This window comes from Eptatretus burgeri, chromosome 9 (assembly GCF_056783735.1).
Source record: "Eptatretus burgeri isolate ZD-2024b chromosome 9, Ebu_testis_v1, whole genome shotgun sequence".
NCBI classification, from domain to species: Eukaryota; Metazoa; Chordata; class Myxini; order Myxiniformes; family Myxinidae; genus Eptatretus; species Eptatretus burgeri.
In genome coordinates this window covers 83,775,566-83,798,886 of record NC_140969.1, presented here as the reverse complement: position 1 = coordinate 83,798,886, position 23,321 = coordinate 83,775,566, and the positions used below count along the sequence as shown (strand labels likewise).

The following is a 23,321-nucleotide window of genomic DNA, read 5'->3' as shown; positions in this document are numbered from 1 at the left end:
AGACTTCTTTCGTTCTCGTTTGCGACTCCCTTCTGACTGACGAACACCGTCCTTTTATCCCCCCCGTAACTTCGCCTTTGACCCCCTCCCTTTGACCTTTCACCTCGCTCCCCATTGGCCCGAGAAAAAGTGGGCGTGAAGGCTTTTTGATCCACAAATTTGCATATATCGATCGTTCTGGAGGCGGGGCCAAATCGCCCCTCGCTCACCGATTGGACGGCAAAAAGTGGGCGTGTGTCGTTTTTGATCCGTTTTTGAAGCACAAAATCCGTGATTTTGTACACGCTGTTCAACGTGCGCCCTACACGAGTCCAGCATCGGTGCCCATGAGTGGGGCAAGAACGGTGGCGATGCTACGGTTGTGAGGTGTGCGTGAAGGTCGTGGCGGTTGTGGTGAAGCGGTGGTTGTGGTCGGTGGTTGATGTTGTGGTTGTGATCATGGCGGTTGGTCCAAAATAAAGATAGTAAAAGAAAAACGGCTATCCTGAAGAGTCGCAGCACGTATAAATGACATGTATTCCCACTAGACAACGGGTTTGGGCCTAACTACACATGCACTTACCGAGATACCTCACCTAAGGGACCTGAATGGTGGTTTGCGAATCTGGTAACCACAACAATATATTGTTTAAAATACATTCATGCTATCTGTCTTTTACCATATGTTGCCAGTGACGCCCGTCCAAGACGGGCACCTTTACTAGTTACTATATATGTCAAAGCTTGTTGCATATCATGCAGTAACAAAAATCTGATGGTGGAACAAAAAAAGGGGCGTGCCAAAATATTAATATACATATATATTATACATATATATTTGTATGTGTATATGTGTATGTGTATAAGTATATGTATACATACACACATGCAGTATCAAGTCAATCAGATGAAAATTGACTACTTGTGTCCTTTGACCTATTGACTTAAAAAAACGAGAGGCTTCCAGCTTGTCACCACCTCTACCAGGTCGTTAAGTTTCGTGAAGATCGGAGTAATAATGTGACTCGTAGGCGATTGACATACATGGAGAATAACAGACCAGACCAACCAATATACTTGCAGATTTTTGATTTTGCAAGTAACAAACAAACCGATGCGAATGCATAACCCCCGTCCACCTCCGGTGGTAAAGGTAAAGATGCTCCTGGTTAAAGCATGATTATTGGAACACTTAAAATTGGCCAATTTTAACAAGTGTTTTTTGAAGTCCTAAAAGTTTTGATATTTAGATTTAAAATGTACATGCTCTTCCTTTCTTACTCTCTTCATTCCCTTACCTTATCTTTCCCCTTTTTACCTCCTTCCCTGGTGAGTACAGGTAGCTGGAGCTGCCATCTTTGCATGGAACAATTAAAGGAAAGAGCTTCTGCCTACGCCACCAAGGCATGAATGGGCTTGATTGAGATTTGGACGAGCGCTTCATTTGTGGCGTAGTAATTTGGTCACTTTGGTTCGGCGAACAATTTCTTTGGTGTCACGTGCTGCTGTGGACCTTGGTTTTTACAATGTAATGTTACAAATAGTCATCACTTTCAAAAAAGGATTATTTATATATTTAATTCTGTGTAGAGGAAATCGGCACAATACTTGTACATACATGTGCTTTTCCTTCATGTTCTACCTTGGCACCTGTTGGGCTGTTGTTTTCCTGGTACACTAGAAGAAAGCAACGTACTCATGTACACTTGCAGCCTCATGTGCATTGGTCTGTTCTTGGATATATTTTAAAAACAGTTGCTTGCTGATTTTTATTTTATTTTGATTTTTAAACTTTTTAAAGTTGTCGTTGGCTCTTTTCAAAAGTGCTGAAACTACAAAACATCAACTCCCTGGCTCGCACAAATTAATCATGGAAACCAGATTTTATATATTATTGTTAACCTAGTTTTTACACTCAAGTTATTATCTACACCATGTGAAATCAGAGGTGATTTTTGTGTGATAATTGCACACATGTATACATACGCACACAACATATATATATATATATATATATATATATATATATATATATATGTATATATATATATATATATATATATATATATATATATATATATATATATATATATATACACACACACACACACACATACACACACACATGTAAGTAAGTTCTGCCTAAAAATTGTTTTAGAATTTTAATTGTGTGAGAGGTAAGATTTAAGGTGTGTGTGTGTGTGTGTGTGTGTGTGTGTGTGTGTGTGTGTGTGTGTGTGTGTGTGTGTGTGTGTGTGCCTGAAACTTTGGTAAAGAGAAAATAGAAGACTCTCATTAAAGACTAAGTCTTGTTCAGATGAATTTAAAAACGTTAATGTCACTTATATATCATTCTTATTAAATCAAATTTGATAAGACAAAGGAAAATGAAATTTTCAAGTCTGAGATGCTTATTACAGTATTCGCTGTTTCGTCGATGCTCGCCATTCGGTACAAAACATAATGGTGGATCTGCTCAGCTTCATTCCATCCATCCATTGGGACCATACTCTGTGCAGAGCGTTGGCGCTGCTGAAGCAGTCTTCTTGGCTATTGGGCACGATCCTGGATGGGTCACCACTCCGACACAGGATACCAGCAAGCTGGCACTCATTTTGCTGACCTCGGAAGGATGATGGGCAGAGTCAACCCCACCTGGCATTAATTCAACAGCCAAGGGGGATTTGAACTCAGGATCCAAGGATCCCAAGCCCACCATGCTAATCATTAAGCCAACACCAGGAATACAGCTTCATTCCAAACACATTTATCCCAGCTTAGCCAATCAGAGGAAATTCCCACCAAGCCATTTGGTTGTTCATCTTTTTGCCAACCCACTATGCTTCATGAGCCATTCCACTCCTTTTGTTTTTATGCTTGAGGGGAGAATAAAAGTCTCCATGTCTGATCTTGTGCTCTCAGATGACATCGCTGCTATTTTCCTGCAGCCTTTAGCTTCTGATCAGAACTGACTTCTTCATTGCAACGTTCATCATGTTAAATTCAAACCCAAACTGCTATGGATGTGTCCTAATGCCACGACGTTGTGTTTGGTCAATGATGAAGAACAAATGCAGAGTCTGGTTTATGACATGCCTTTGCCTTGCATATCAATGCATGTACTTGTGTTATGTACAAACTCTTCCAAAAGCCTTAGAGAATTGTGTTTCCAAAAAAAAAAATCACTTTTTATTCACCATCATGTAATTGAAGACAATTTATTTCTTCAGACTAATGTTTTCTGCAGAACCAATCAGTTCGCCCGAGCAAGAGTGTCCTGCATTTGTTTTTTAGTGGAGTATTTAATTTGCTGATAGTTTGATATAGGGAAGGATTTATTTTAATTTAATTTTTGTTTGTGTTTGTTTTTGCACCCTTAACGTAATGACATTTGTAAAATAAATTATTTGAAGCTCTGATTATTTCCGTAGTCATTGGCTGGCAACGTAAGTCGTCGCTATCGCCTTTGTGCATAATTTGTTTTGGCAGTTATTTGTTTTTCTCATTTGATTAAATAACTATATTGTTTTTTTTCAAGTCGAGTAAGTAAAATTATTCCATTGATGATGGTGTTTTTCGATGTGGGTGAGGGTGGTTTAAGGTGATTAAAATCGACGATGAGGCAAAGGTAACACCAAGTTATCTCAACGATGCATGTAAAGGAAGACCTGATGAACTGTGTGTGCTTGCCGGGGTTGGGGGACGGGTGTACGTTTGTTGCACCATGAGCAGCAGATGAAATGTCATGGTGCAGTTTGTTTGTGTGTACGTTGTGTACATTGTGCCGTCTGTGCACCATCATTGTAAGAAATCCTTATGTTGTGAAACGCTGCTTGTTATTCTCATATTTAGAATGCTGGAACGATTGATAGCAAAGTGATTAAAGTCTTGATATGATGTTCTCCGGTTGTCAGGCACTGGAGGCAAACACTTTTTATATATATTGTATATTGTGGCTGCATTCTCTGGGATACCTTTCCTTTTAGCAGCAAATTGTTCTGAATTTTCAATTGAATGACTTGAATTGGTGTTGGTTCTGTGCTCTCCATCTTATTCCAGAATAACTAGGGTTACAGTATTTTATTGATATGCAAACTTTTTGAATAGACCCGAGATGTTTATGATGTGCATTTGAGAATTTTGAATGCAAATCCTCTTGCATTGTGTTTGATGCTGTGTACATGTACAATGTGTTTGCAAATTAATCAGTATTTTACCAAAATCCGGGAAAACGGCTTTAAATGGAATTCCTCTCGTGCATGCAGTTAGTTTGTAGGTTGTTGTTTTGTTGTTTTTTTTTTAAACACATGATATTGTGTTTACAAGTTTCAAGGTGATGAACAAGAGTTGGCACCTGGTCAAGTTTGTTGCTTTTAAGATGTACACACTTCAACTGCTCCCTCATTCTTGAACGATGAGGTCACGATTGACCTGTTTTTGCCAAGGCTCATTGCCTGTCACTTTGTATTTACAGATAGGACAAGGTTTCCAATCCCTTTCATCCCATTCCCATCGTACACCTCATAATCCCCCTTCCCCCTTCCACAATGCAAAGTTTCTCCAGCATGTGAGCTTTCCTCAAGTAAGGTGGAAGAATTCCAAGCCACTCTTGACTCCACCACTGCCCCTCGACCTGATGGTGTCAGTACTTTAATATTCAAGACTTGTTCGTTTGCTAGATCTATTCCTCTTTATCTGCTCTTTTCCAGGTCGTTCTTTGAGAGCCACCTGTTTGCATCATGGAAACTTACTAATATTATCCCGATTTATAAGAATGTTGCCAAAAACAGACCTTCTTTCCATCATAAGCAAAATTGAATAACACAAATTGATAATTGCCAACAGACCAAAAGACTCCTCTCTTCTTTATTTCTTACTCTGTGATTTCCATTCATCAGTTTGGCTTCTTCCCCGAGTTATTCAATCCTGGACATGCTACTTCTTTCATCGCAACGATGGATAAATGTCCTCAACCTTAAAGTAGACGTCAGGGCCACCTCACTGGACATCTGTGCATTTTCCTGTCCATCACCCTCCCCTGCTTTCCAAGCTCAAGTCGTGATATCCAGAGTCTTCTGGCCTGGCTATCATATTTCCCATCATGTTCACTAGCATTTGGTTGCCTTGGATGGAATTCTGTCCTGTGCTCTACCTCTCAAGGCTGCTGTTCCCCAAGTTGGTTTTCTGGGATCATTCGTGTTTTTGATGTGTGTAAATGACCTAGTTAAGAGGAGAAAATCGATTGCATCACTTTACAAACAACCTCACTCTGCAAGAGAAGTAGGTATAGCTGTGGCAGAATTCTTCTCTACCAACCTTGAGAAAATATTCAATGGGCCATCTGCCAGAAACGTTTTACTACAGGAGATACTCACTTTGTTCCTGTATTAGAAACAGCTGGCAAACTCTCCAATTTATTTCTGTGCTCGGCCTCGAAGAGAAATAGTCTTTGGAACTCATCGGCCTCACAATCACCTTAAACCTGCCGAGAGCAGATGGTAATTGCATCCTGGAGATGGTAATTCTCCAAGCAGGTCCCACTCTTGCCTTGGAATTATCTGCAAGGTCCACTACTTCTTCTGCTTACAACGGTGCACAAGGCTTTCATTTGAAGTGTCTTCCCCATTGGACTGTTGGTGCTGCTTCCAATTTTACTCCCCTTGGGGCCAAGGAGTCCAAGGCCCTAAGTGCAATTAGAGAATCTTCCAACTTGAGACTGCAGAGTCTAAATGTATGATTTCTACTTTTTGTAGGCAGGTTGCTGGCCTTGCATTATTTTTATTTATTTATTTTAAACCAGCTCTAATCTAGATTTGCTTCTCTTTCCTTCCTACCTCTCTGCACAAACCCCTCTGCCCATCAAGGTCACATATATTTTACTAGAAATCCTTACCTTCTTCAGTATCAGCCAAACACTTGCCTCCATTCATTCATTCATCAAACAGTGTTTTTGGAACTGTCTTTCCGAGTATTGAGTGCATGCATATGGTATGTTATTGTCCTGTTTTCCCCCTTTGTGCCATGTCTGTTGACCCTTTTCCTCCTGTTGTTCAGGCTCTGCCATGAGCCTCACAATAATAATAATAATTATTATTATTATTACCTCCACCACGGAAGGTGGATGGAGGCTGTTTTAACCCCTGTCTGTCTGTTTGTGAACAGGATATCTCAAAAAGTTGTGGACAGATTCGGATGAAATTTTGTGAAGAGCTTGTGGTGAAGATCTGGATCTGGATCCAATCATTTTTAAAAAGTGATCTTTAACCATTTAGAGATAGGGCCAAAAACGACACGTGGCACGATTTCTCAAAAAGTTATGGACAGATTCGGACGAAACTTGGTGGGTGAGTTCATTAGGTGACAAGAACAAGTCGATTTAATTTTTGTTCAGGTCCAAATCCAGATCCGACCTTTCAGTGGGATACAAAACGTCAACCAATCAGCTTAGTTGAGGTATGCACTCTACCGAGCGGCTGTTGTAATAATTATTATTGTTGTTAAAAAAGAGAGTCCAGCCTTGTTTATATGGTTTCAAGATAGAGTTGTTTCACATTATTATACTGTATACAAGTTTTTTTTTGATGCCTAACATTTCTGCTGCAAAAATGCCAGGTGCAGTTCAAAGTCTTTGAACTGTCCCCAAATCTGCTATTGCAGTTTCATTTCCATGCTAATCGTGTTCCGATTTGCTAAAGTTAAATATGTCTGACAGGATGATGCAGAGGTATGCATTTACCTTTGAGGTGTCTCATGCAGTTCAGATTCATGACGCAAATATAAACTACCTGATTGGTGCTTCGCAGGCAGGGTGTTGCATCAATGAGTGTGCCGTCCCCCAGTATGGGACGTTAAACTCGCGACCCGTTTGCTCTCATTCGCCGATGGACGTTAAAGATACCCTGGCTTCAAGCAAAGAAAAATAGGCAAATTATCAACAGCACCTTGAATAAGTTTCAAAATCCTGCTCTCATGTGCAGGGAGAGCACTTCATCAGAGACACAGCAAACCATAACAGTAATAATGCAACTGGCAGGATAAATTTGTAATTCAATCCCTGTCCAATATGTATTTATTCATGATTTTAACTCCAATGGTTGTCAATTTATTTAATGGATTGTTGGGTCTCCTTGCCTAAACCCACTTGGTGTTTTAATGTGTCATTATAATTGTCTCAGCAGAAATGCCTCGATATTATAAGCATTGTTGATCATACTTGGGCTGGAATTTTGTGGTTGAAATGAGCTAAACGGGTGAACTCTCATGTTTGTTCGTTGGATCACCTTTCTCATCCTTTCAACTCGCTCTCTCATCCTCAACTTCCATTTATCTCTCATGATGTATTGGGTTGTGCAAATGAGACATCCTGCTTCACACCTCATCTTTTGTGCTGTCACACACTATGCAGGTTGCCTGCGAAGCTGTATTTAAGCTGATTTTTTTTTGTCATGTTGATTAAGCCTGAAAGTGTAAACTTATCAAAGATTGAAGCTTAAAATGATCGGTTGAACATTTCCTCATGTAACTTGTCTTTGCTAATTTCAGGTGACATTTCTCTTTCTATCTCTGAGCATTATTATTCAGCACATGGGCATCTAGAGGAGTTTAAAAAAAAAAAGCACATTTATAAAATAAACAGAAAATTCCATCATTTGTACAACAAATGCAACACTGAAAATGTACAAAATAAATGCAGACAACAGTTATTTGTTTGTGTGTCAATATTTGTGAAACGAGTTGATAACTCGGCAAAAAAGGCCCTTTCTTTGTTATCTCAGGATTGTTTGCTTTTCGGTGCAAGATCGCGGTCACGAAACCGCACTTGGATGTGTTTTTGTCTTTCTCTTGAACAAGATAATTTATCCTCCCCAACACCATCGCAATAGGTCTACGTCTGCAGTTATATCGCTCCATTGGATGAATAATGTCCAGCAAATGACTTGATATTTTAATGACATCCAGTCCTCTCCTCCCCACCACAGATAATTTTATGTGATTATGATCAACGTGATGTCTTCTGTGAGATATTTGAATTGCATTATGAAGTCGATGATTTCTTACTGTGGGCAGGATGGGGGTTTCAAGGTCATGAGGTGCAGCATGTGGCTGCTTGTTTGCATCATTGCTGGGAGCGTAGTTCAGAGCAATAATTTTCTTGTAGTAGCTTTTGGTTCAGAGCAATAGTTCGTTTAGGGTGCTGGGGATAATGTGCCTCATTTTTGCAAAAGGCACTGTGGAATCTTTCATGATGATCAACGACTACAAGCAGATGGGACCTCCAGTCCAGATTTAAATATCTGGGTTGAGATTCAAACTCAATCCACACAGTTCAGAGGTGAGTGAGTATATTTATGGCCTACTTGCAGCTTTGCCAGGTGCTTATTTAACCCTGTTGCCATTTTGAAGAAATAATTTTATTTTCTATATTTTTTATTGTTTGTGGGATCCTAAAACACTTCCCTGCAGTCTACAGCCACTAATGAATGGGGGTCGGGGATAATTGATTACCTTTCACATTTCTACAAAGGCTTAGGCACTGTCGAGCAATTTTAACAAAGTAATAAAAAATAAAACTAACTTTTTTTTCAATTATTTTATTTTATTGCCTAAAACACTCTGGTACTCATTGAAAAACCTCAGAAAGTTTGATGAATATTTGTTTAGCCATCTATGAGAAAAATGGCCACACACACACACACACACACACACACACACACACACACACACACACACACACACACACACACACACACACACACACACACACACACACACACACACACACACACGACTCTTTCAGTTTCCCTGTGGTCTTGTACATTTTTCCAGATAGCAATGTACCAATTATAATGGGTTACAATGTCTTTTCATCTCAGCTGCTTAGATTTTCAAGAATTTGTTCAGTAAAGGATGATTTTGTGGAACGTGCTGAGAAGGTTTTTTTCCATCATGTTAAACAGAGGATATTTATCTGATTGTTTGATCAGGTCTTGTGTGAGAATGTCTTTATAGTACAGGCATTTTAGCAGAAATATTTGGCCAACCTCACACAAATTGCAACAAAAGCAAACTCAACAGATTTTGGTTCCTGGATATGTCCTCAGTGACAGAAAAAAGTCCGCAGGGATCCTCAGGGGTGGAAAGTCCTGAAATCATGGAAATCCAATATGGCTGCCACCCGGCTTCGGGGAAAATGAGAAAATTGTAAAGATTGATATTTTAATATGTAAATATATGTTTTTCTGCATTATAATTGTTTCTAGTTATGGTCAGTATATTGATATATAAGAATAATTATAAAAAAGTGGAATGTATTGAGGGTAAAATAAAAAATTATAGCTTTTTTTGTCCAAAAATGTCTATTTTTTTCCCTAAAAAATTGAAAGGGATTGTCCTACGCTTGGGTGGCTTCCACGCAGAATAATTTCCTCGGATGTATTGGACACCTGATAGTGTCATCCGGGCTTCAAGAACTGATGGAGTTGATATATGCCCCCAATGCAGTGATTCATATGTTTAGTGGCAAGGCCATTGCCCACGCAGTTCGTGCACACCTAATTGTTGATGTAGCCCTCAATGCCTTGCTGTTGACAAATGTGCTCGATGCGCCTCTACCATGCCTACCTGAAACATCAGACGGCAATGGGAATGAAGATCCGGACTTAGCCGAAGCAGCTGCAAGGCCGCTACATGACCAGCATACAGATCTAAGCAATAATCCAGACTTCAACAAAGCTTGTACCCTCTATGAGAAGCTGATGGCTGGGACACTGTCTGTGGAAGAAGTATGCAAGTCTGACGTCTTGAAACGAATCAAAGACCACCTTCAAAAGCATGCCGAGTCTGCAAAGATATCTTTGAGAACTTCAGCGCTCTGGGTTCAGTATATGGACATGCTAGACATTCTACGCAAATACATCTGGGCAGAGCGCACTGGGAACTGGGCACTACATCTACAGGCTATCCAGGAAATGCTGCCTTACCTGGCAGCCTCGGGCCACAACCTGAATGCCAAATCTGCGAGGGTGTATCTGCAGCAGATGTCCAACCTCAAAACTCAACATCCCAATGTCCAACAACGTTTTAATGAGGGGTTCCATGTGGTTCGATGAAGTGATCGCCTGTGGGCAGGTCTTTCATCTGACCTGATCATCGAACAAGTTCTGATGAGAAGTTTGAAGACCAGCGGGGGGCTCACACGAGGGCGAGGAATGACAGAGCAACAACGGCTGGTATGGCTCCTATCAATGCCTGCCTGTGCAGAAATAAACCAGGCAATGCAGGAGCTCACAGGTGTGAACTACAACACTGGAGAGCAGAAGAAGGACATGACCAAGGCAAGAGAATCTCGTGACTGGAAGGACACACTATCGGCTCTTCAGTATTTACAGGAACGGAATCCGTTCAGTAGTGATCCACGTCTGAGGAACATTGCCACTGGAGTTCATTCACACCCCACCGTCAACGTCGATACAGCACATGATATAGGAGCCAAAATATTGAAATCTATGGATGGGAAAACACATGCCGAGTACACATTTAAGAGGAAAGACCAAGTTGTCACCCTCGGCATGAAGTCATCTGTCAAGATTGATGGAGAGCAAGTCCAGGTTGACCCACAACTCCTCTTCCAGAGACTGATCACTGTTGCACAGACAGCAGAAGAACTGGAGTCGGCCTTCAAATATGAACTGTGCAGCTATCCACCAGCCCTCTTTGATTCCTATCTTCAGCTCCGAGAAGCACACAAGCCAGTCTTTGCTGATGCCATCTGGGATCTTCTTGGATCCGATGTCCCAGCCGATATCCCCAATGATGGGCAACAGTATGTTTTGGATGGCGGGGCACTTGTTCAACGCATTCCATGGTCTTGTGGATCTACATACAGAGACATATGCCACCAGTACACTGATTATGTAACGAAGAAGTACGGAGATGCCATAGTCGTGTTTGATGGTTATGAGAGTACCAACACGAAGGACATGACACACCAGAGACGGTCTAAAGGGAATGCTGGCACGACTGTGACATTTACAGCTGACATGCGTCTCACAATGAAGAAGGAACAGTTTCTTGCCAATAGGCAGAATAAACAGCGATTCATTTTTATGTTGAGTAAAGAGCTTCAAAAGAAGAACTGTAAGACACACCATGCCTCAGGGGATGCTGATCTCCTGATTGTACTGAAGGCCGTGCAGTCTACTACTGTCACCAACACCGTGTTAGTTGGTGATGGCACAGACCTCCTCGTCCTCCTATGCTACCATGCAAGCTTAGAATCCCATGACCTCTTCTTTTGTCCCGAGCCAAAGAAGAACACAAAGAAGCCTCACATCTGGAACATCAAGGCTACAAAGAAAATGATTGGTACAGACATATGCAAGCACATACTGTTTCTACATGCAGTTCTTGGGTGCGACACGACATCTCGTCTTCATGGGTTTGGAAAGGGAGCTTCCCTCAAAAAGTTCAAAGCAAACAACACATTCCGTGAGCAGGCCAAGGTTTTTGATACATATCCAGCTTCTGTATGTGATGTGGCAGATGCAGGAGAAAAAACATTGGTGATGATCTACAACGGAAAGTCAACTGACACCCTGGACACCCTCCGGTATCAGCGGTACTGGGACAAGGTGGCTTGGAGCTCCTCTCACGTGCAACACAGATGTTACCACCAACATCAGAAGCAGCAAAGTATCACAGCCTGCGCGTGTATCTGCAAGTCCAAGAATGGAAGGGATGTGCAGATGAACTTCTTCCACAGACTGGGGTTGGCAGAAGTGTGACGAGGGTTTTGTGCCACTTCAGACATCAATAGCTCCAGCTCCTGAAAAGATGTTACGTGTCATTCGGTGCAACTGCCAGGCTGAATGTAGCACCATGGAATTCACATGCAAGAAGCACAACATTGAGTGCACTCCAGCTTGTGGAAACTGCAGGGGCTCTGGCTGCACAAACACTCCATGTGACAATGATGACGACATTGTCGAGTTCTAACTTTAATACGCTTGATTTTTCTCAACATGTATAGTAAGTTTATAATGGATGTAGTTTCTGAGTTTAATGCGAATTTTCATTTTCATTTCGAAACCTTCGTCAGGCAGATGTGATTGCCCCGAGTGGAATTGTGAATTTTGTCATGTCTCAATGATTTACATAATTATATTGTATTGCCATAGACTTGATTTCATCTTGTGTCTTCAACGTTTATTATTTTTTTTGGTCCAGGAGACAAAATCAGTATCAGGTAAATATATATTTTATTCGGGACAAAAAATTGACATTTTTGGACAAAAAAGCTATAATTTTTTATTTTACCCTCAATACATTTCACTTTTTTTATAATTATTCTTGTATATCAATATACTGACCATAACTAGAAACAATTAGAATGCAGAAAAAACATATTTACATATTAAAATATCAATCTTTACAATTTTCTCATCATCCCCGAAGCCGGGTGGCGGCCATATTGGATTTCCATGATTTCAGGACTTCCCCCTGGAGGATCCCTTAGGACTTTTTTTCTGTCACTGAGGACATATCCAGGAATCAAAATCTGTTGAGTTTGCTTTTGTTGCAATTTGTGTGAGGTCATCTGACATTTTGCCTGTACTATTAGACTCCATCATCACCTTTTATTTAGGTTTGATTTTCATGTAAACAAGTTCCTTTTGCATTTGATATAATAATAATGAATCAATTATTTTAGTGTGGTAAATTATGAAATACTATTGGTTAAACATAATATATTTATCGATGTATTAAATAAAGGAGGTATTTAGATAAAAAGTGATTAATAAATAAATATTATTACATGACTAACTGGAAGGGCACGAGATGGAGCGCATACCTCCACCACATAATGCCTGATCAACGAGAACATATCGGGACCAATACATTTTTGAATCATCATTCTACACAATACTACATATCGTTTTTGGCCCAATCTCTCAATGGTGAAGAATCACTTTGGAAATTAAATAATTCTCGTATCCAGATCCGGATTTGGATCTTCATCAAAATCGAATCAATTTGTCCTTGTCTCACACCCAACCTGTCCACCAAGTTTCATCCGAATCCGTTCACAACTTTGAGATATCCTGCACATAGACGGACAGACAAACAGACAGAGAGGGGTGAAAACATAACCTCCTTCCACCTCCGATGGCAGAGGTAATAAGCATTGAAATAATTTATTGGTGGTTGCTCGGATATGCAGTGCAGCATGTTAAAATTGGTTGTTAATGACAGTTTGAATATTTGAATGACAGTTTGAGTCTATGGTTATATTATATGAAGGTGCGGTGTAATGGACATGTCCACAAGGTAAAGTGTTTATCGCTTAATATATTATCATACAAAGTGATGTATGATTAAAGTTATTGAAATGTAGTAATACTTTAAATAAAAGTAATTAAATAAGTTTGAATAAGGATATTACATTGCTGTGTTGACTGATTGTCTGGACACAACTTTGAGGTTGTGGGTCCATTGATGTTTAGTAATCTACTGATGTGGATCGGTGACCGGGGTTGTGGATCCGCCGTTTGGAGAGGTTCTGGGCTGAAAGGATCGAAACCTCGATGAAAAAACGATGCTCAGGTGATGATCCGAGCAGTTGGGAAATCAGTAAATTGTTTATAAGTGAAGGTTATAACTTCAAATAAAATAGCTTTTGTAATAACTACTTACGTGTGTGTGTGTGTGTGTGTGTGTGTGTGTGTGTGTGTGTGTGTGTGTGTGTGTGTGTGTGTGTGTGTGTGTGTGTGTGTGTGTGTGTGTGTGTGTGTGTGTGACATGTTTTTTGTGGTGTTCGACTGGAGTTTTCTGACGTGGAGTGTAATACACCAAAATAATTATCATGATCTCCTGAATTCCCCATCGTGTGCTGCCTTTTTGGCTGCTGGTTGCATCATTGGTTATGGGCACGGCTATGCCGCTGATGCCCCTATTCGGGGTACACTATTACCAGTACACTGGTGCTCATTTCGTTGACCTCGGAAGGATGACAGGCTGTCAACCCCCTGGTGTTACTTTATTGGCAAACGAGACTCAAACTCAGGACCCCAGGATCCCAAGCCACCACCAAAACTTCGAAGACAACACCAGGCTCTATCTCCTGAGTTGATTAGGCTAATTAACTACAAAGAATCCAGAAGAATTCCCATGTTTTAAACGCATATATATGGGGGGGGGGGGTGTCTTTCTTTATTTATTGACTGCTTTTGATGATTGCACGTGGTATATGCTTGGGAGCCTCATTGGTATGCATTGCTGCATGTGCTATCGCTGATGACACGCCAATAAGCGATAAAACCGGTCCGGTAGCTGAGGGGTGTGTAGCATTGAGATTATCATGTGTGTATATGCAGTGTGACCACTCCTTGGCTTTTTTTCACAAGATCTTGGCTATTCGTTGTTCACCTTGGCGTCTTGGTTTTCTTGGCGTATCGGTTTTCTATTATCATCACTTTTCCGAAACCTTGTGAATTCTTGGCTTTTTTCATTGGCTCACCTTGGCATTTATGAAAATGAGGAGTGGTCACACTGGTACTGTGTGAACATCTTTATAGTTGTTGAGAAACTCTGGGAAGGGTTCAAAACAGTGCAGTGCTTACCTTGTGTTGGTCTTCTTGGATTGCTTTATGCAGTTTCTTCGGCTGGAGGGGTGGGGGGGAGGTCAATTTTTTTTATATAATTCTAGCCACCTGGGTGTAGTCGATTAGGTGAGAGCTGATTGGCTATTCCCTCCATTCACAGGTGAGAGATGTGGGTCGGTGCATATATATATATATATATATATATATATATATATATATATATATATATATATATATATATATATATATATATATATATATATATACACATATATATATACACACACACACATACACACCACAGGCAATTCCTGGTTTCCGAACACAATGGGTTCTTGAAAATGTTTGTAAGCTGGATGTGAGTAAGCTGGAAATATAAATCCCCTTTAAATACATGTAATAAGTGATTAATTGGTTCCTGAACACAAATTGAAGGTTTTTAATGTTTTATTTTTAACATAAAAACATTATTAAATGTACCGTACTTTTAAAATCAGAAACAAATAAATTGGAGTAAATGGAATGCATGAAGTCTAGTAGAAGGGATGAGGGATAACGAGCTAGTTCGAGGTGAACTAGGGCAAGCACTGCTACCTCTTGTGCCGGTAATGAACCCTGTGGAGGGAATGCCGTGTGAAATGGCAGAAGTGTTGGAGCAAGCCGTGTGAATGGGTAATTAACTGTCGAGGTCCGATTTTCTGCATTTCGTGCTCAGCTCGGTGTGTTAAAAAAGCTGTGTTCATATGAATGGATCGAGTGTTTGAAAGACCCCGAAACATGGTTATAAAGTATAATGCTCCGATGAAAGGATGTTCAGAAGCCAGGGACGTGTGTGTGTGTGTGTGTGTGTGTGTGTGTGTGTGTGTGTGTGTGTGTGTGTGTGTGTGTGTGTGTGTGTGTGTGTGTGTGTGTGTGTGTGTGTGTGTGTGTGTGTGTGTGTGTGTGTGTGTGTGTGTGTGTGTCAGAAGTAGCACCAGTATTGCAAATCATTTTCCTCGATCGAATGGGTGCAGGATGTCATTGAAATATCAATGCCTGCTCATTATATTAGTATAAATAGTGAAAATCTTTTTTTTATTTAAACTTGATCTAAAATTATCTTGGAATTCATTTTTTAATATAAATAGGGGAAAAGTGCCACAAATTTGTACCTAAAATTTATCTTAGATTAAATATTATGTCGTGAAAAATCTTGCATAACATTTCTTACATTTGATTTCTTAAATAGTGAACAATAATACTTACTGTAAATTTATCTCAGATTTAATATGAAATGTTAATTTTTTTTTTTAAGTTCAAAATCCTACGTAAAATTAATCTGATTTAAATATTCTTCGATATTATGTAGCAGAAAAATCACATATAACATTTATGTTGAATGAAATATTAGTGTGAAAAATCATACTTAAAATTTATGTTGGCTAAAATATTCGAGTGAAAATGTTATTTAATGTTAACCTTAGATTAAATAACAGTGAAAAATAATACCAAAAATTGATCGTCTATTCAATATATGCGAGTGAGAAAAAAAAAAATTGTAAATTATTTTAGAATTAACTCAGACAAAAATCATACCTGAAATTTACTTTATATTAATTAATACATCGTCAAAAATCATGCCAAAAATGTATGTGATATTTAATATTGCATGTTGAACAAGAACGGCACTCGGTAAAGCGTATACCTCCGCTAGGCTGAACAGTTTACATTTTGTATCCCATCGATAGGCCAGATTTGCATCCGGACGAACCAAAATCTAATTGCCTTGTTCTTGTTTCCTCCCCAACTCATCCACCAAGTTTGTTCTAAATCTGTCTCACTTTTTGAGATGTCTTGTTATATATCATTTTTGGCCCTATCACTCGATGGTGAAGAATCACTTAAAAATTATAGTATCCAGATCCTCATGCAAATCAAATCAATTGGTCCTTGTCACACACCTAACCTGTCAAAGTTTGGCACATGTAAATGGTGTTTAACAGGTTGTGGTGTATTGTTACTTACGAAATCTAAAGATTTCATAAGTATATTGATGACTTCCATCATCTGTTTGTGTGTGTTTGTTTGTTTGGAGGCACGATAACTCGAGAACGGAAGAAACTACCAATGTCAAATTACACCATGTGATTCAGGAGGGTGATGGCTCGCGCTGATTAGATTTTGGTCAAAGGTCAAGGTCACAGTGAGGTCAAACATTCGATTTTTGATGGTTTGGTACAGAATCATCGTAGAAACTTCTGGTTTGCGTCACAACCTTCTCCAAAGACAGCTTTTATTACACAAGGTCAGAGGTGAAGTTGACGATTTCGTAAGTACCAGTCTATGACTGCTTGTTTTTTTTAATGAGATTAATTTTTTTTTTTGTTATGGTACGGATACAATACCAAGAGACTATGTCATTCCCTTCTGTTGGAATCATTGTAATTGCTTCAGCCATCATTGTGCTCGGCTGGATAACATTTAATAACAATTTGGCGCTTTTGAGATCTCAATTTGGTACTTTAACGATGTATTCCGGCGTCTTTTTCATTCTTATTAGTTATGAAAACGTTTGAAAATCAAAGAGATGGCCTTTAAAGACTTGTGAACTCGCTCCATAGTAGCATTTCATCATACAATTTTGTACATGTAAGGGGGTGGTCGATTTTTAATTTTTTTTTCCTGTCTCATCCCTGCATATAGAGTCGTATCGTACTCCATAATACTGTAGATTAATAGTTTAAAGTAAGGAAAGAGGTTTCTGGCTGACTTTCAACAATGTTGGGTCAGTAATGAGATTTCACGCTTATGCTGTCAGCTTAAGGGTGATCGCCAGGACTGCTGTCTCTGGAAAGGGACTGACATTTGTCGCCAGGACTGCTGTCTCTGGAAAGGGACTGACATTTGTCGCCAGGACTGCCAACATTTGTTGTCCCTCTCTGGAAAGGGAAGGGTGACGCCAGGACTGCAACAACTCCCAAGGGGTGATGCTGCTCTCAATGCTGGGTAAGGTCTTTGCTCAGATAATTTTATTGATAGGGATCGCCGCCCTATGCTTGAGCACCAGCGTCCAGAGCAGTCAGGCTTTACACCAAAGAGATCAACGATTGACCGTATCCTTGCCCTTTGAGTCCTCACCAGACACAGGACGAGAGTTTTGGCAGGGGTTGCTTACAGCCTATGTTGATCTCTGTAAAACGTTTGATTCAGTGAATGGGGATGCCCTCTGGAGGATTCTTGGTCTTCGTGGGGTGCCACCAAAACTGATCGATCTGATGTCTGAATTGTACTCTGGTACTGAGTGATGTGAGATGTGGTGATACCATCTCTGACTTATTTCCAGTTGTGACTGGAGTTCATCGGGGTATGTACTGGTCCCCACACTTTTCAGCGCTTGTATGGACTGGATTCTGGGGAGGATGTCTGAGAGATCAAGCTGCGGTGCATCGTTTGGGAATGTCAGGATATCTGACCGTTCATTTCACAGATGATGCAGTCATCTTTGTGGAGATTGGATATCCTTTTGGGGGCCCTCGAGGTGCTGAATGAGGAATCAGAGCCGCTGGGATTTATGGGTTTCCTGGGTCCAAACTAAAATCCAGGCTTTCTATGACATTTCGGATGCTACTATCTTGTCTGTACCTGTTTGTGGTGAGGATGTTGAGGTCACGGAGAGATTCACTTACCTTGGCAGTGATATTCATGTCTCTGCTGGCTGTGAGCCAGAGGTCAATTGATGTCTGGGTCGGACCTGGGGAGTCATGGATTCATTGGATCATGAGGTGTGGCACTGTGTCGGTACCTGAGCTGGAGGATGAAAGTCTGAGTCTTCAGGTTTTGGTGCTTCCAGTCTTGTTCTACGGATGTGACACTTGAACTGTGACTCGGGATCTGAGATGGAGACTAAATTCCTTTGGCACCAGGTCTCTTCAGAGAATCCTTGGCTATTGCTGGCCGGACTTTGTGTCCAACGAGCGGTTGCTGAGACTCAAACGAGATTTGTTACTTGCATCGTTTGTGAGTGTCAGCTGCGGCTGTATAGACATGTGGCTCATTTTCCTGATGCTGATCATGCTCACCAGATTCTCTTAGCGAGGGAGCCTCGTGAGTGGAGAAGGCCAATGGGCCGACCACGTGCCTTGTGGTTGCAGCAGGTTGATCAGCATCTCAAGATAGGGATGGGCTAGGCATCTGCCTGGGAGATGGCCAGACGGAGGTCCCTGTAGTACCGGCGGAGAGTGGACGCAGCGATGCGCTGCTCCAGCACATGCACCCACACCAGACCTGACCTATCAGCTTGGTTGATATATTTTGGGGAGTCAACCAGACACTTCCTATGAAGGGTAATTTTATTTGATCAAAATCTAAACCTAAAAATGCAATTATTAGTTTTAAATTACACTGAAAGCACTAGATCCCAACACTACATACTTTCATACCTAAATGTCTTACACTTGAAAGGATTGTTTAGCAGCGTTGTGAACTAAATACAAGATTCATAAAAACGAATAAATATGTTCCATGGACTGGTCATTGTGTCGAAAATCCATTATGTTGGGATTCTCCTCGAATTAAATAAATGACTACTGCCTGGCATTCTAGTGTAGTAACAGAGCAAACCTGTTGTGCATTTTGTGATACAAGTACCAAATTTGGCACAAATGTTCATTAATATGTTGCGAACATTTTCAGATATTGGGCCACTTGAAATTCTCTCTTTATGTCCGCCATATTGGATTTCAAAATGGTCGCCACTTGAAATCTCCATTGGCTATTATCTCTGGACGTAATGCAGCTATTGACTTGATTCTGGAATCTAAATGTATGTTTTTGGGGGCAAGGAATCCAATGGTACCATTTTCAACTTAATATTATCTATCACAGTCTGTTGTATAATTTTATTTGGAAATTATCAAGGCAAATATTGGATTCAACACAATACTTTAAAAAGAATGTCTTAGTTCTGTAAATGTCTTAGGTTTAATAATGACATGCTACATGGTCTAGTATTTGAGGCAAGGTGTACTGGTATCTGAGGCTAGGTATATACCGGTACTGAAGATACGTGTACATAAACAGTGTCATGTTAACAAGTTCAGCATTGCCACAAGTACATGTATGTTGTTGACTCATCGTCATGTGCAGTCCCCTTCACACACAGAGGGCTGTGCACTGAAGGGCAGCCTTTTTGCACTTGCAGCACCTCACACACCCTTTCTTGCACTTGCAAGAAACCAGCTCAATGCAGCTGTGAGCTGCCTCAGTTGGCCAGGTCCAGTAAGGTGTGTACTGTCCTTCTCCAGTCCTTGACCAACCCCAGTTGGTTGGTGGAGGGAGCTCTGGTGCTGGCAGCAGTATCTGACCCCACACATGTCCACCTTGATACACTGCCCTCTTGACATGTTCCTCCACAGCTGCCTTCATTGGAGGGATGAGCTGCACATTGTTCTTCCTTGCGAAGAGTTTCCTCCTGGCCTTGTCAATGTCTGTGCATTTGCTGGTTCGATCATACAACAGGATCACGAACCTCCTCGATGATGCGCATTGCATCGTCTGGTATGTCACGAGGTGCAGACGACAGCAGCAGCAGCTCCTCAGTGAGTTCTGGCAGTACCGTCCAGACTGCCCACGCAGTCTTCTTGCCATGTCTATGAAAACTAGACACAGTGTCACATCCAGTTAGAGCGTGGAACATTGGCAGTGCACGACCCTTCTCTCGTCCCAATGCAGCTGCTATTTCGTGTGCTGCGAGGTATCGGAAACTCTGGCCTGTTCCGAATGCCAGCCACAGTTTGTCTTCTGGTTGCAACTCCTGGGACACTGCCAGCACCACAACATCGGTGTCTACAGTCCGGATGAGTATTGCATGGTGTCCATGCTGGACTGCGTGAGATGCATGCAGCAACATCCGACTGTCAGCTTCTTCATGGTTACATGGGGCGAGTGAGGTCAGATCTGGCAGTAGTGGCTTGCTGAGCACTGCCTCTCCATCAGTAATGACGAGTTGCTTGTCCTCCTGGTCAAACCATTCCATGAGAGCTGCTGAGAGGAACCTGAACAGCTCGGTCTTGTTGCTGTCCACTCATAGGAAGTTCTGCCAGTTTCCTGGTATGGCTGCAGCAGCCACCACACGTCTCCGCACACCTTGTCCCTGCTTTGCACGTATACTACCTTTCAGTGAATCAGCAAGGGAAGTATCCCAGACCAGATCCAGGCGTGACACTGTTTGCAGCTTCGTGGACATATATGGGATGAAGATCTGTTGTGCATACTCTTCAAAGGTCTTTGATGCAGCCGGCTTCAGCATCTGGACGACGATGGACGATCAAGCACAATACAAATCGTGACAGGAGTCTCTGTCTTTGCGTCGGAGACTTCTTCCAAGCATGTGAGGAGATCACTCTTGGTACCAGTGCAGAGGCTTCCACCATCAGACAATGCAGGAGGACATGCCTGATTCTCGTGACAAAAGAACTCCTCAAGGTTTCCATCCCTCGTCTGGCAGCCAATGTACAGGCGTGCGAAGAGTTCACGGTCATTCTTGATGGAGGCGAGCTGTTGCTGACCTATGCTCTGGCTTCTTGGAGTGGAAGTGCTGAACACCTTCAGCTTGTTACGAGGAATGGGTGCGTCCACTGCCTTTGTTCTGTCCAACAGACACTCTCTGGTGAAAGCCTCGAACTGCTCTTGGCCAATCCTCTTGGCATTCATCACGGTCTCCACAGCAGCAGGATCTGCGATCTCCTTTGTGTCCAGTTTGACTACATCCTGACTCTCCTCCTCGAATGGGTTGCCCATCTCCTCTATGACACCGACGAGAGAGCGAACATCTTTCACAAATGAGGCCTGTACACTTGGCGTCTGATCATGATGACGTGTGTCTGCTGTTTGCCGTCTCCAGTGTTGGTTCCCATCCTGGAATTCTTCGATCACCCTGGAAACTTCTGGTCCCGCAACCATCCAGCGACTTAGGGCACTAGGGTTGTCAGTGAGCCCAACTGCTCCACCGTCTCCTTTGATGCAGGCATTATTCTGCTCATGTGCCTGGTCAATCGGGATTGAAGAGAACACCCTCTGTGTTTTCTGAACGGTGAAGTGGCTTTCCCTGAATTTCCTGGCTACATCTGGGTGTTTGGTGAGTTCGGCCATGTCCTTCAGGTGCACTGGTATCCACCTAGCATAGTGGGTGTGATCCAGTGCATGGAACCAGGGGACCAGCTCTGTCAGAGCATCGAGGTACATCATTAACGATCCCTGCCTGAGAGAACGCACATACACGAGAACCAACAGTTCTAGTTCCAGCACGGTTGCCCAGTAGTGAAACTGGGGGATGTCTTCTCCTCTTTGGCAACACCAGTCTTCAAACTCCGGAAGATCCTCTGCATCCCTGGTTTCTCCCAGACAGTAGTGGTTGTTGGCACGGTGTTGCAGGATGTACACTGCTGCTGCAGTCACTTGATGTGAATTTATATTTTAGACTGCCAGTATATATCAGCTTGTCTGAGTTGTTACTTGTGATTTAGTATAGTTTATTTATTTATTTATATTTACAGAACTAAGACATTCTTTTCAAAGTATTGTGTTGAATCCAATATTTGCCTAGATAATTTCCAAATAAAATTATATAACAGACTGTGATAGATAATATTAAGTTGAAAATGGTACCATTGGATTCCTTGCCCCCAAAAACATACATTTAGATACCAGAATCAAGTCAATAGCTGCATTACGTCCAGAGATAATAGCAAATGTAGATTTCAAGTGGCCCAATATCTGAAAATGTTCGCAACATATTAATGAACATTTATGCCAAATTTGGTGCTTGTATCACAAAATGCACAATTCTTTTGAATATTTTGGCTAAGCCGCCCCACTATTCAGGGTGTGTGACCACATCAGTGGCTCACCAAAAATAAATAAATGCAATTTAACTTGTGCAATTTGACCTGCAGTTCCTGTTCGATCTATCCCATTGTAATAGCACCCAAACAGATCAGATTACTTTTTCTCTGCAATCATTCAATGGTTCCATTGATAGATTCCAAAAAAAATTCCAAAAATTCCAAATTCAATGTTCCAAAAATTCAATGATTGCTTAATTCCAGCAATCTGTGTGTGTGTGTGTGTGTGTGTGTGTGTGTGTGTGTGTGTGTGTGTGTGTGTGTGTGTGTGTGTGTGTGTGTGTGTGTGTGTGTGTGTGTCTGCGACCGCTGTTTCTCTACAACCACTGGTCCGATCTAATTGAAACTTGCCAGGTATATTGCTGGGGCCCTGTGGATGTGCCTTTTCAAGGTTTGATATTAATCGGACAAGTGGTTCCCAAGTTATGGCCATTTATTTACCAAATCAATGACGGTACACAGTGCTATGACGTCACGATTGACATCACAATTCTTCTTCTTCGTTTGATAGATGTCACAATTGATGCTGGGGACCTGAGTGTGTGCCTTTTCAAGGTTTGATATCGTTCTTCTTCATCCGTTTCAGCTGTTTCCCAAGTGTTTCCCAAGTTATGGTCATTTATGATACGGTTGGTCCGATCTAATTGAAACACTCTATCGATAATTCCAGAAATCTCTGTGTATGTGTCTGTGTGTCTGTGACCGCTGTTTCTCAACACGCGGTTTGAAAGTTTTTTTTTTTCTTTTGCACGTAAGGCCACGTTTCTTCAAAACCTTTCAATCTTTTCTCAACCAATGAGAGCTAGCCTGATAAGTTTCAGCACATCTTCATAAGCTTCATTTCGTTTGAAAAACACCTGAA

The 23,321-nt window shown here is 41.3% G+C and overlaps 1 protein-coding gene across 7 annotated transcripts in view; it reads left to right on the top strand.

Moving 5' to 3' along the window:
- LOC147020483 (zinc finger protein ubi-d4-like) overlaps positions 1 to 7,682 on the top strand; it is a 201,848-nt gene extending 194,166 nt beyond the window's left edge. For all 7 annotated transcript variants that reach the window (XM_085895864.1, XM_085895865.1, XM_085895859.1 and 4 more), the window contains one exon: positions 1,319 to 7,682. In XM_085895864.1, coding sequence (XP_085751990.1) covers positions 1,319 to 1,389 — 71 coding nt within the window. In that variant the 3' untranslated portion in view covers positions 1,390 to 7,682. The remainder of the gene's footprint in view (positions 1 to 1,318) is intronic.
- Positions 7,683 to 23,321: the final 15,639 nt, after the last annotated feature.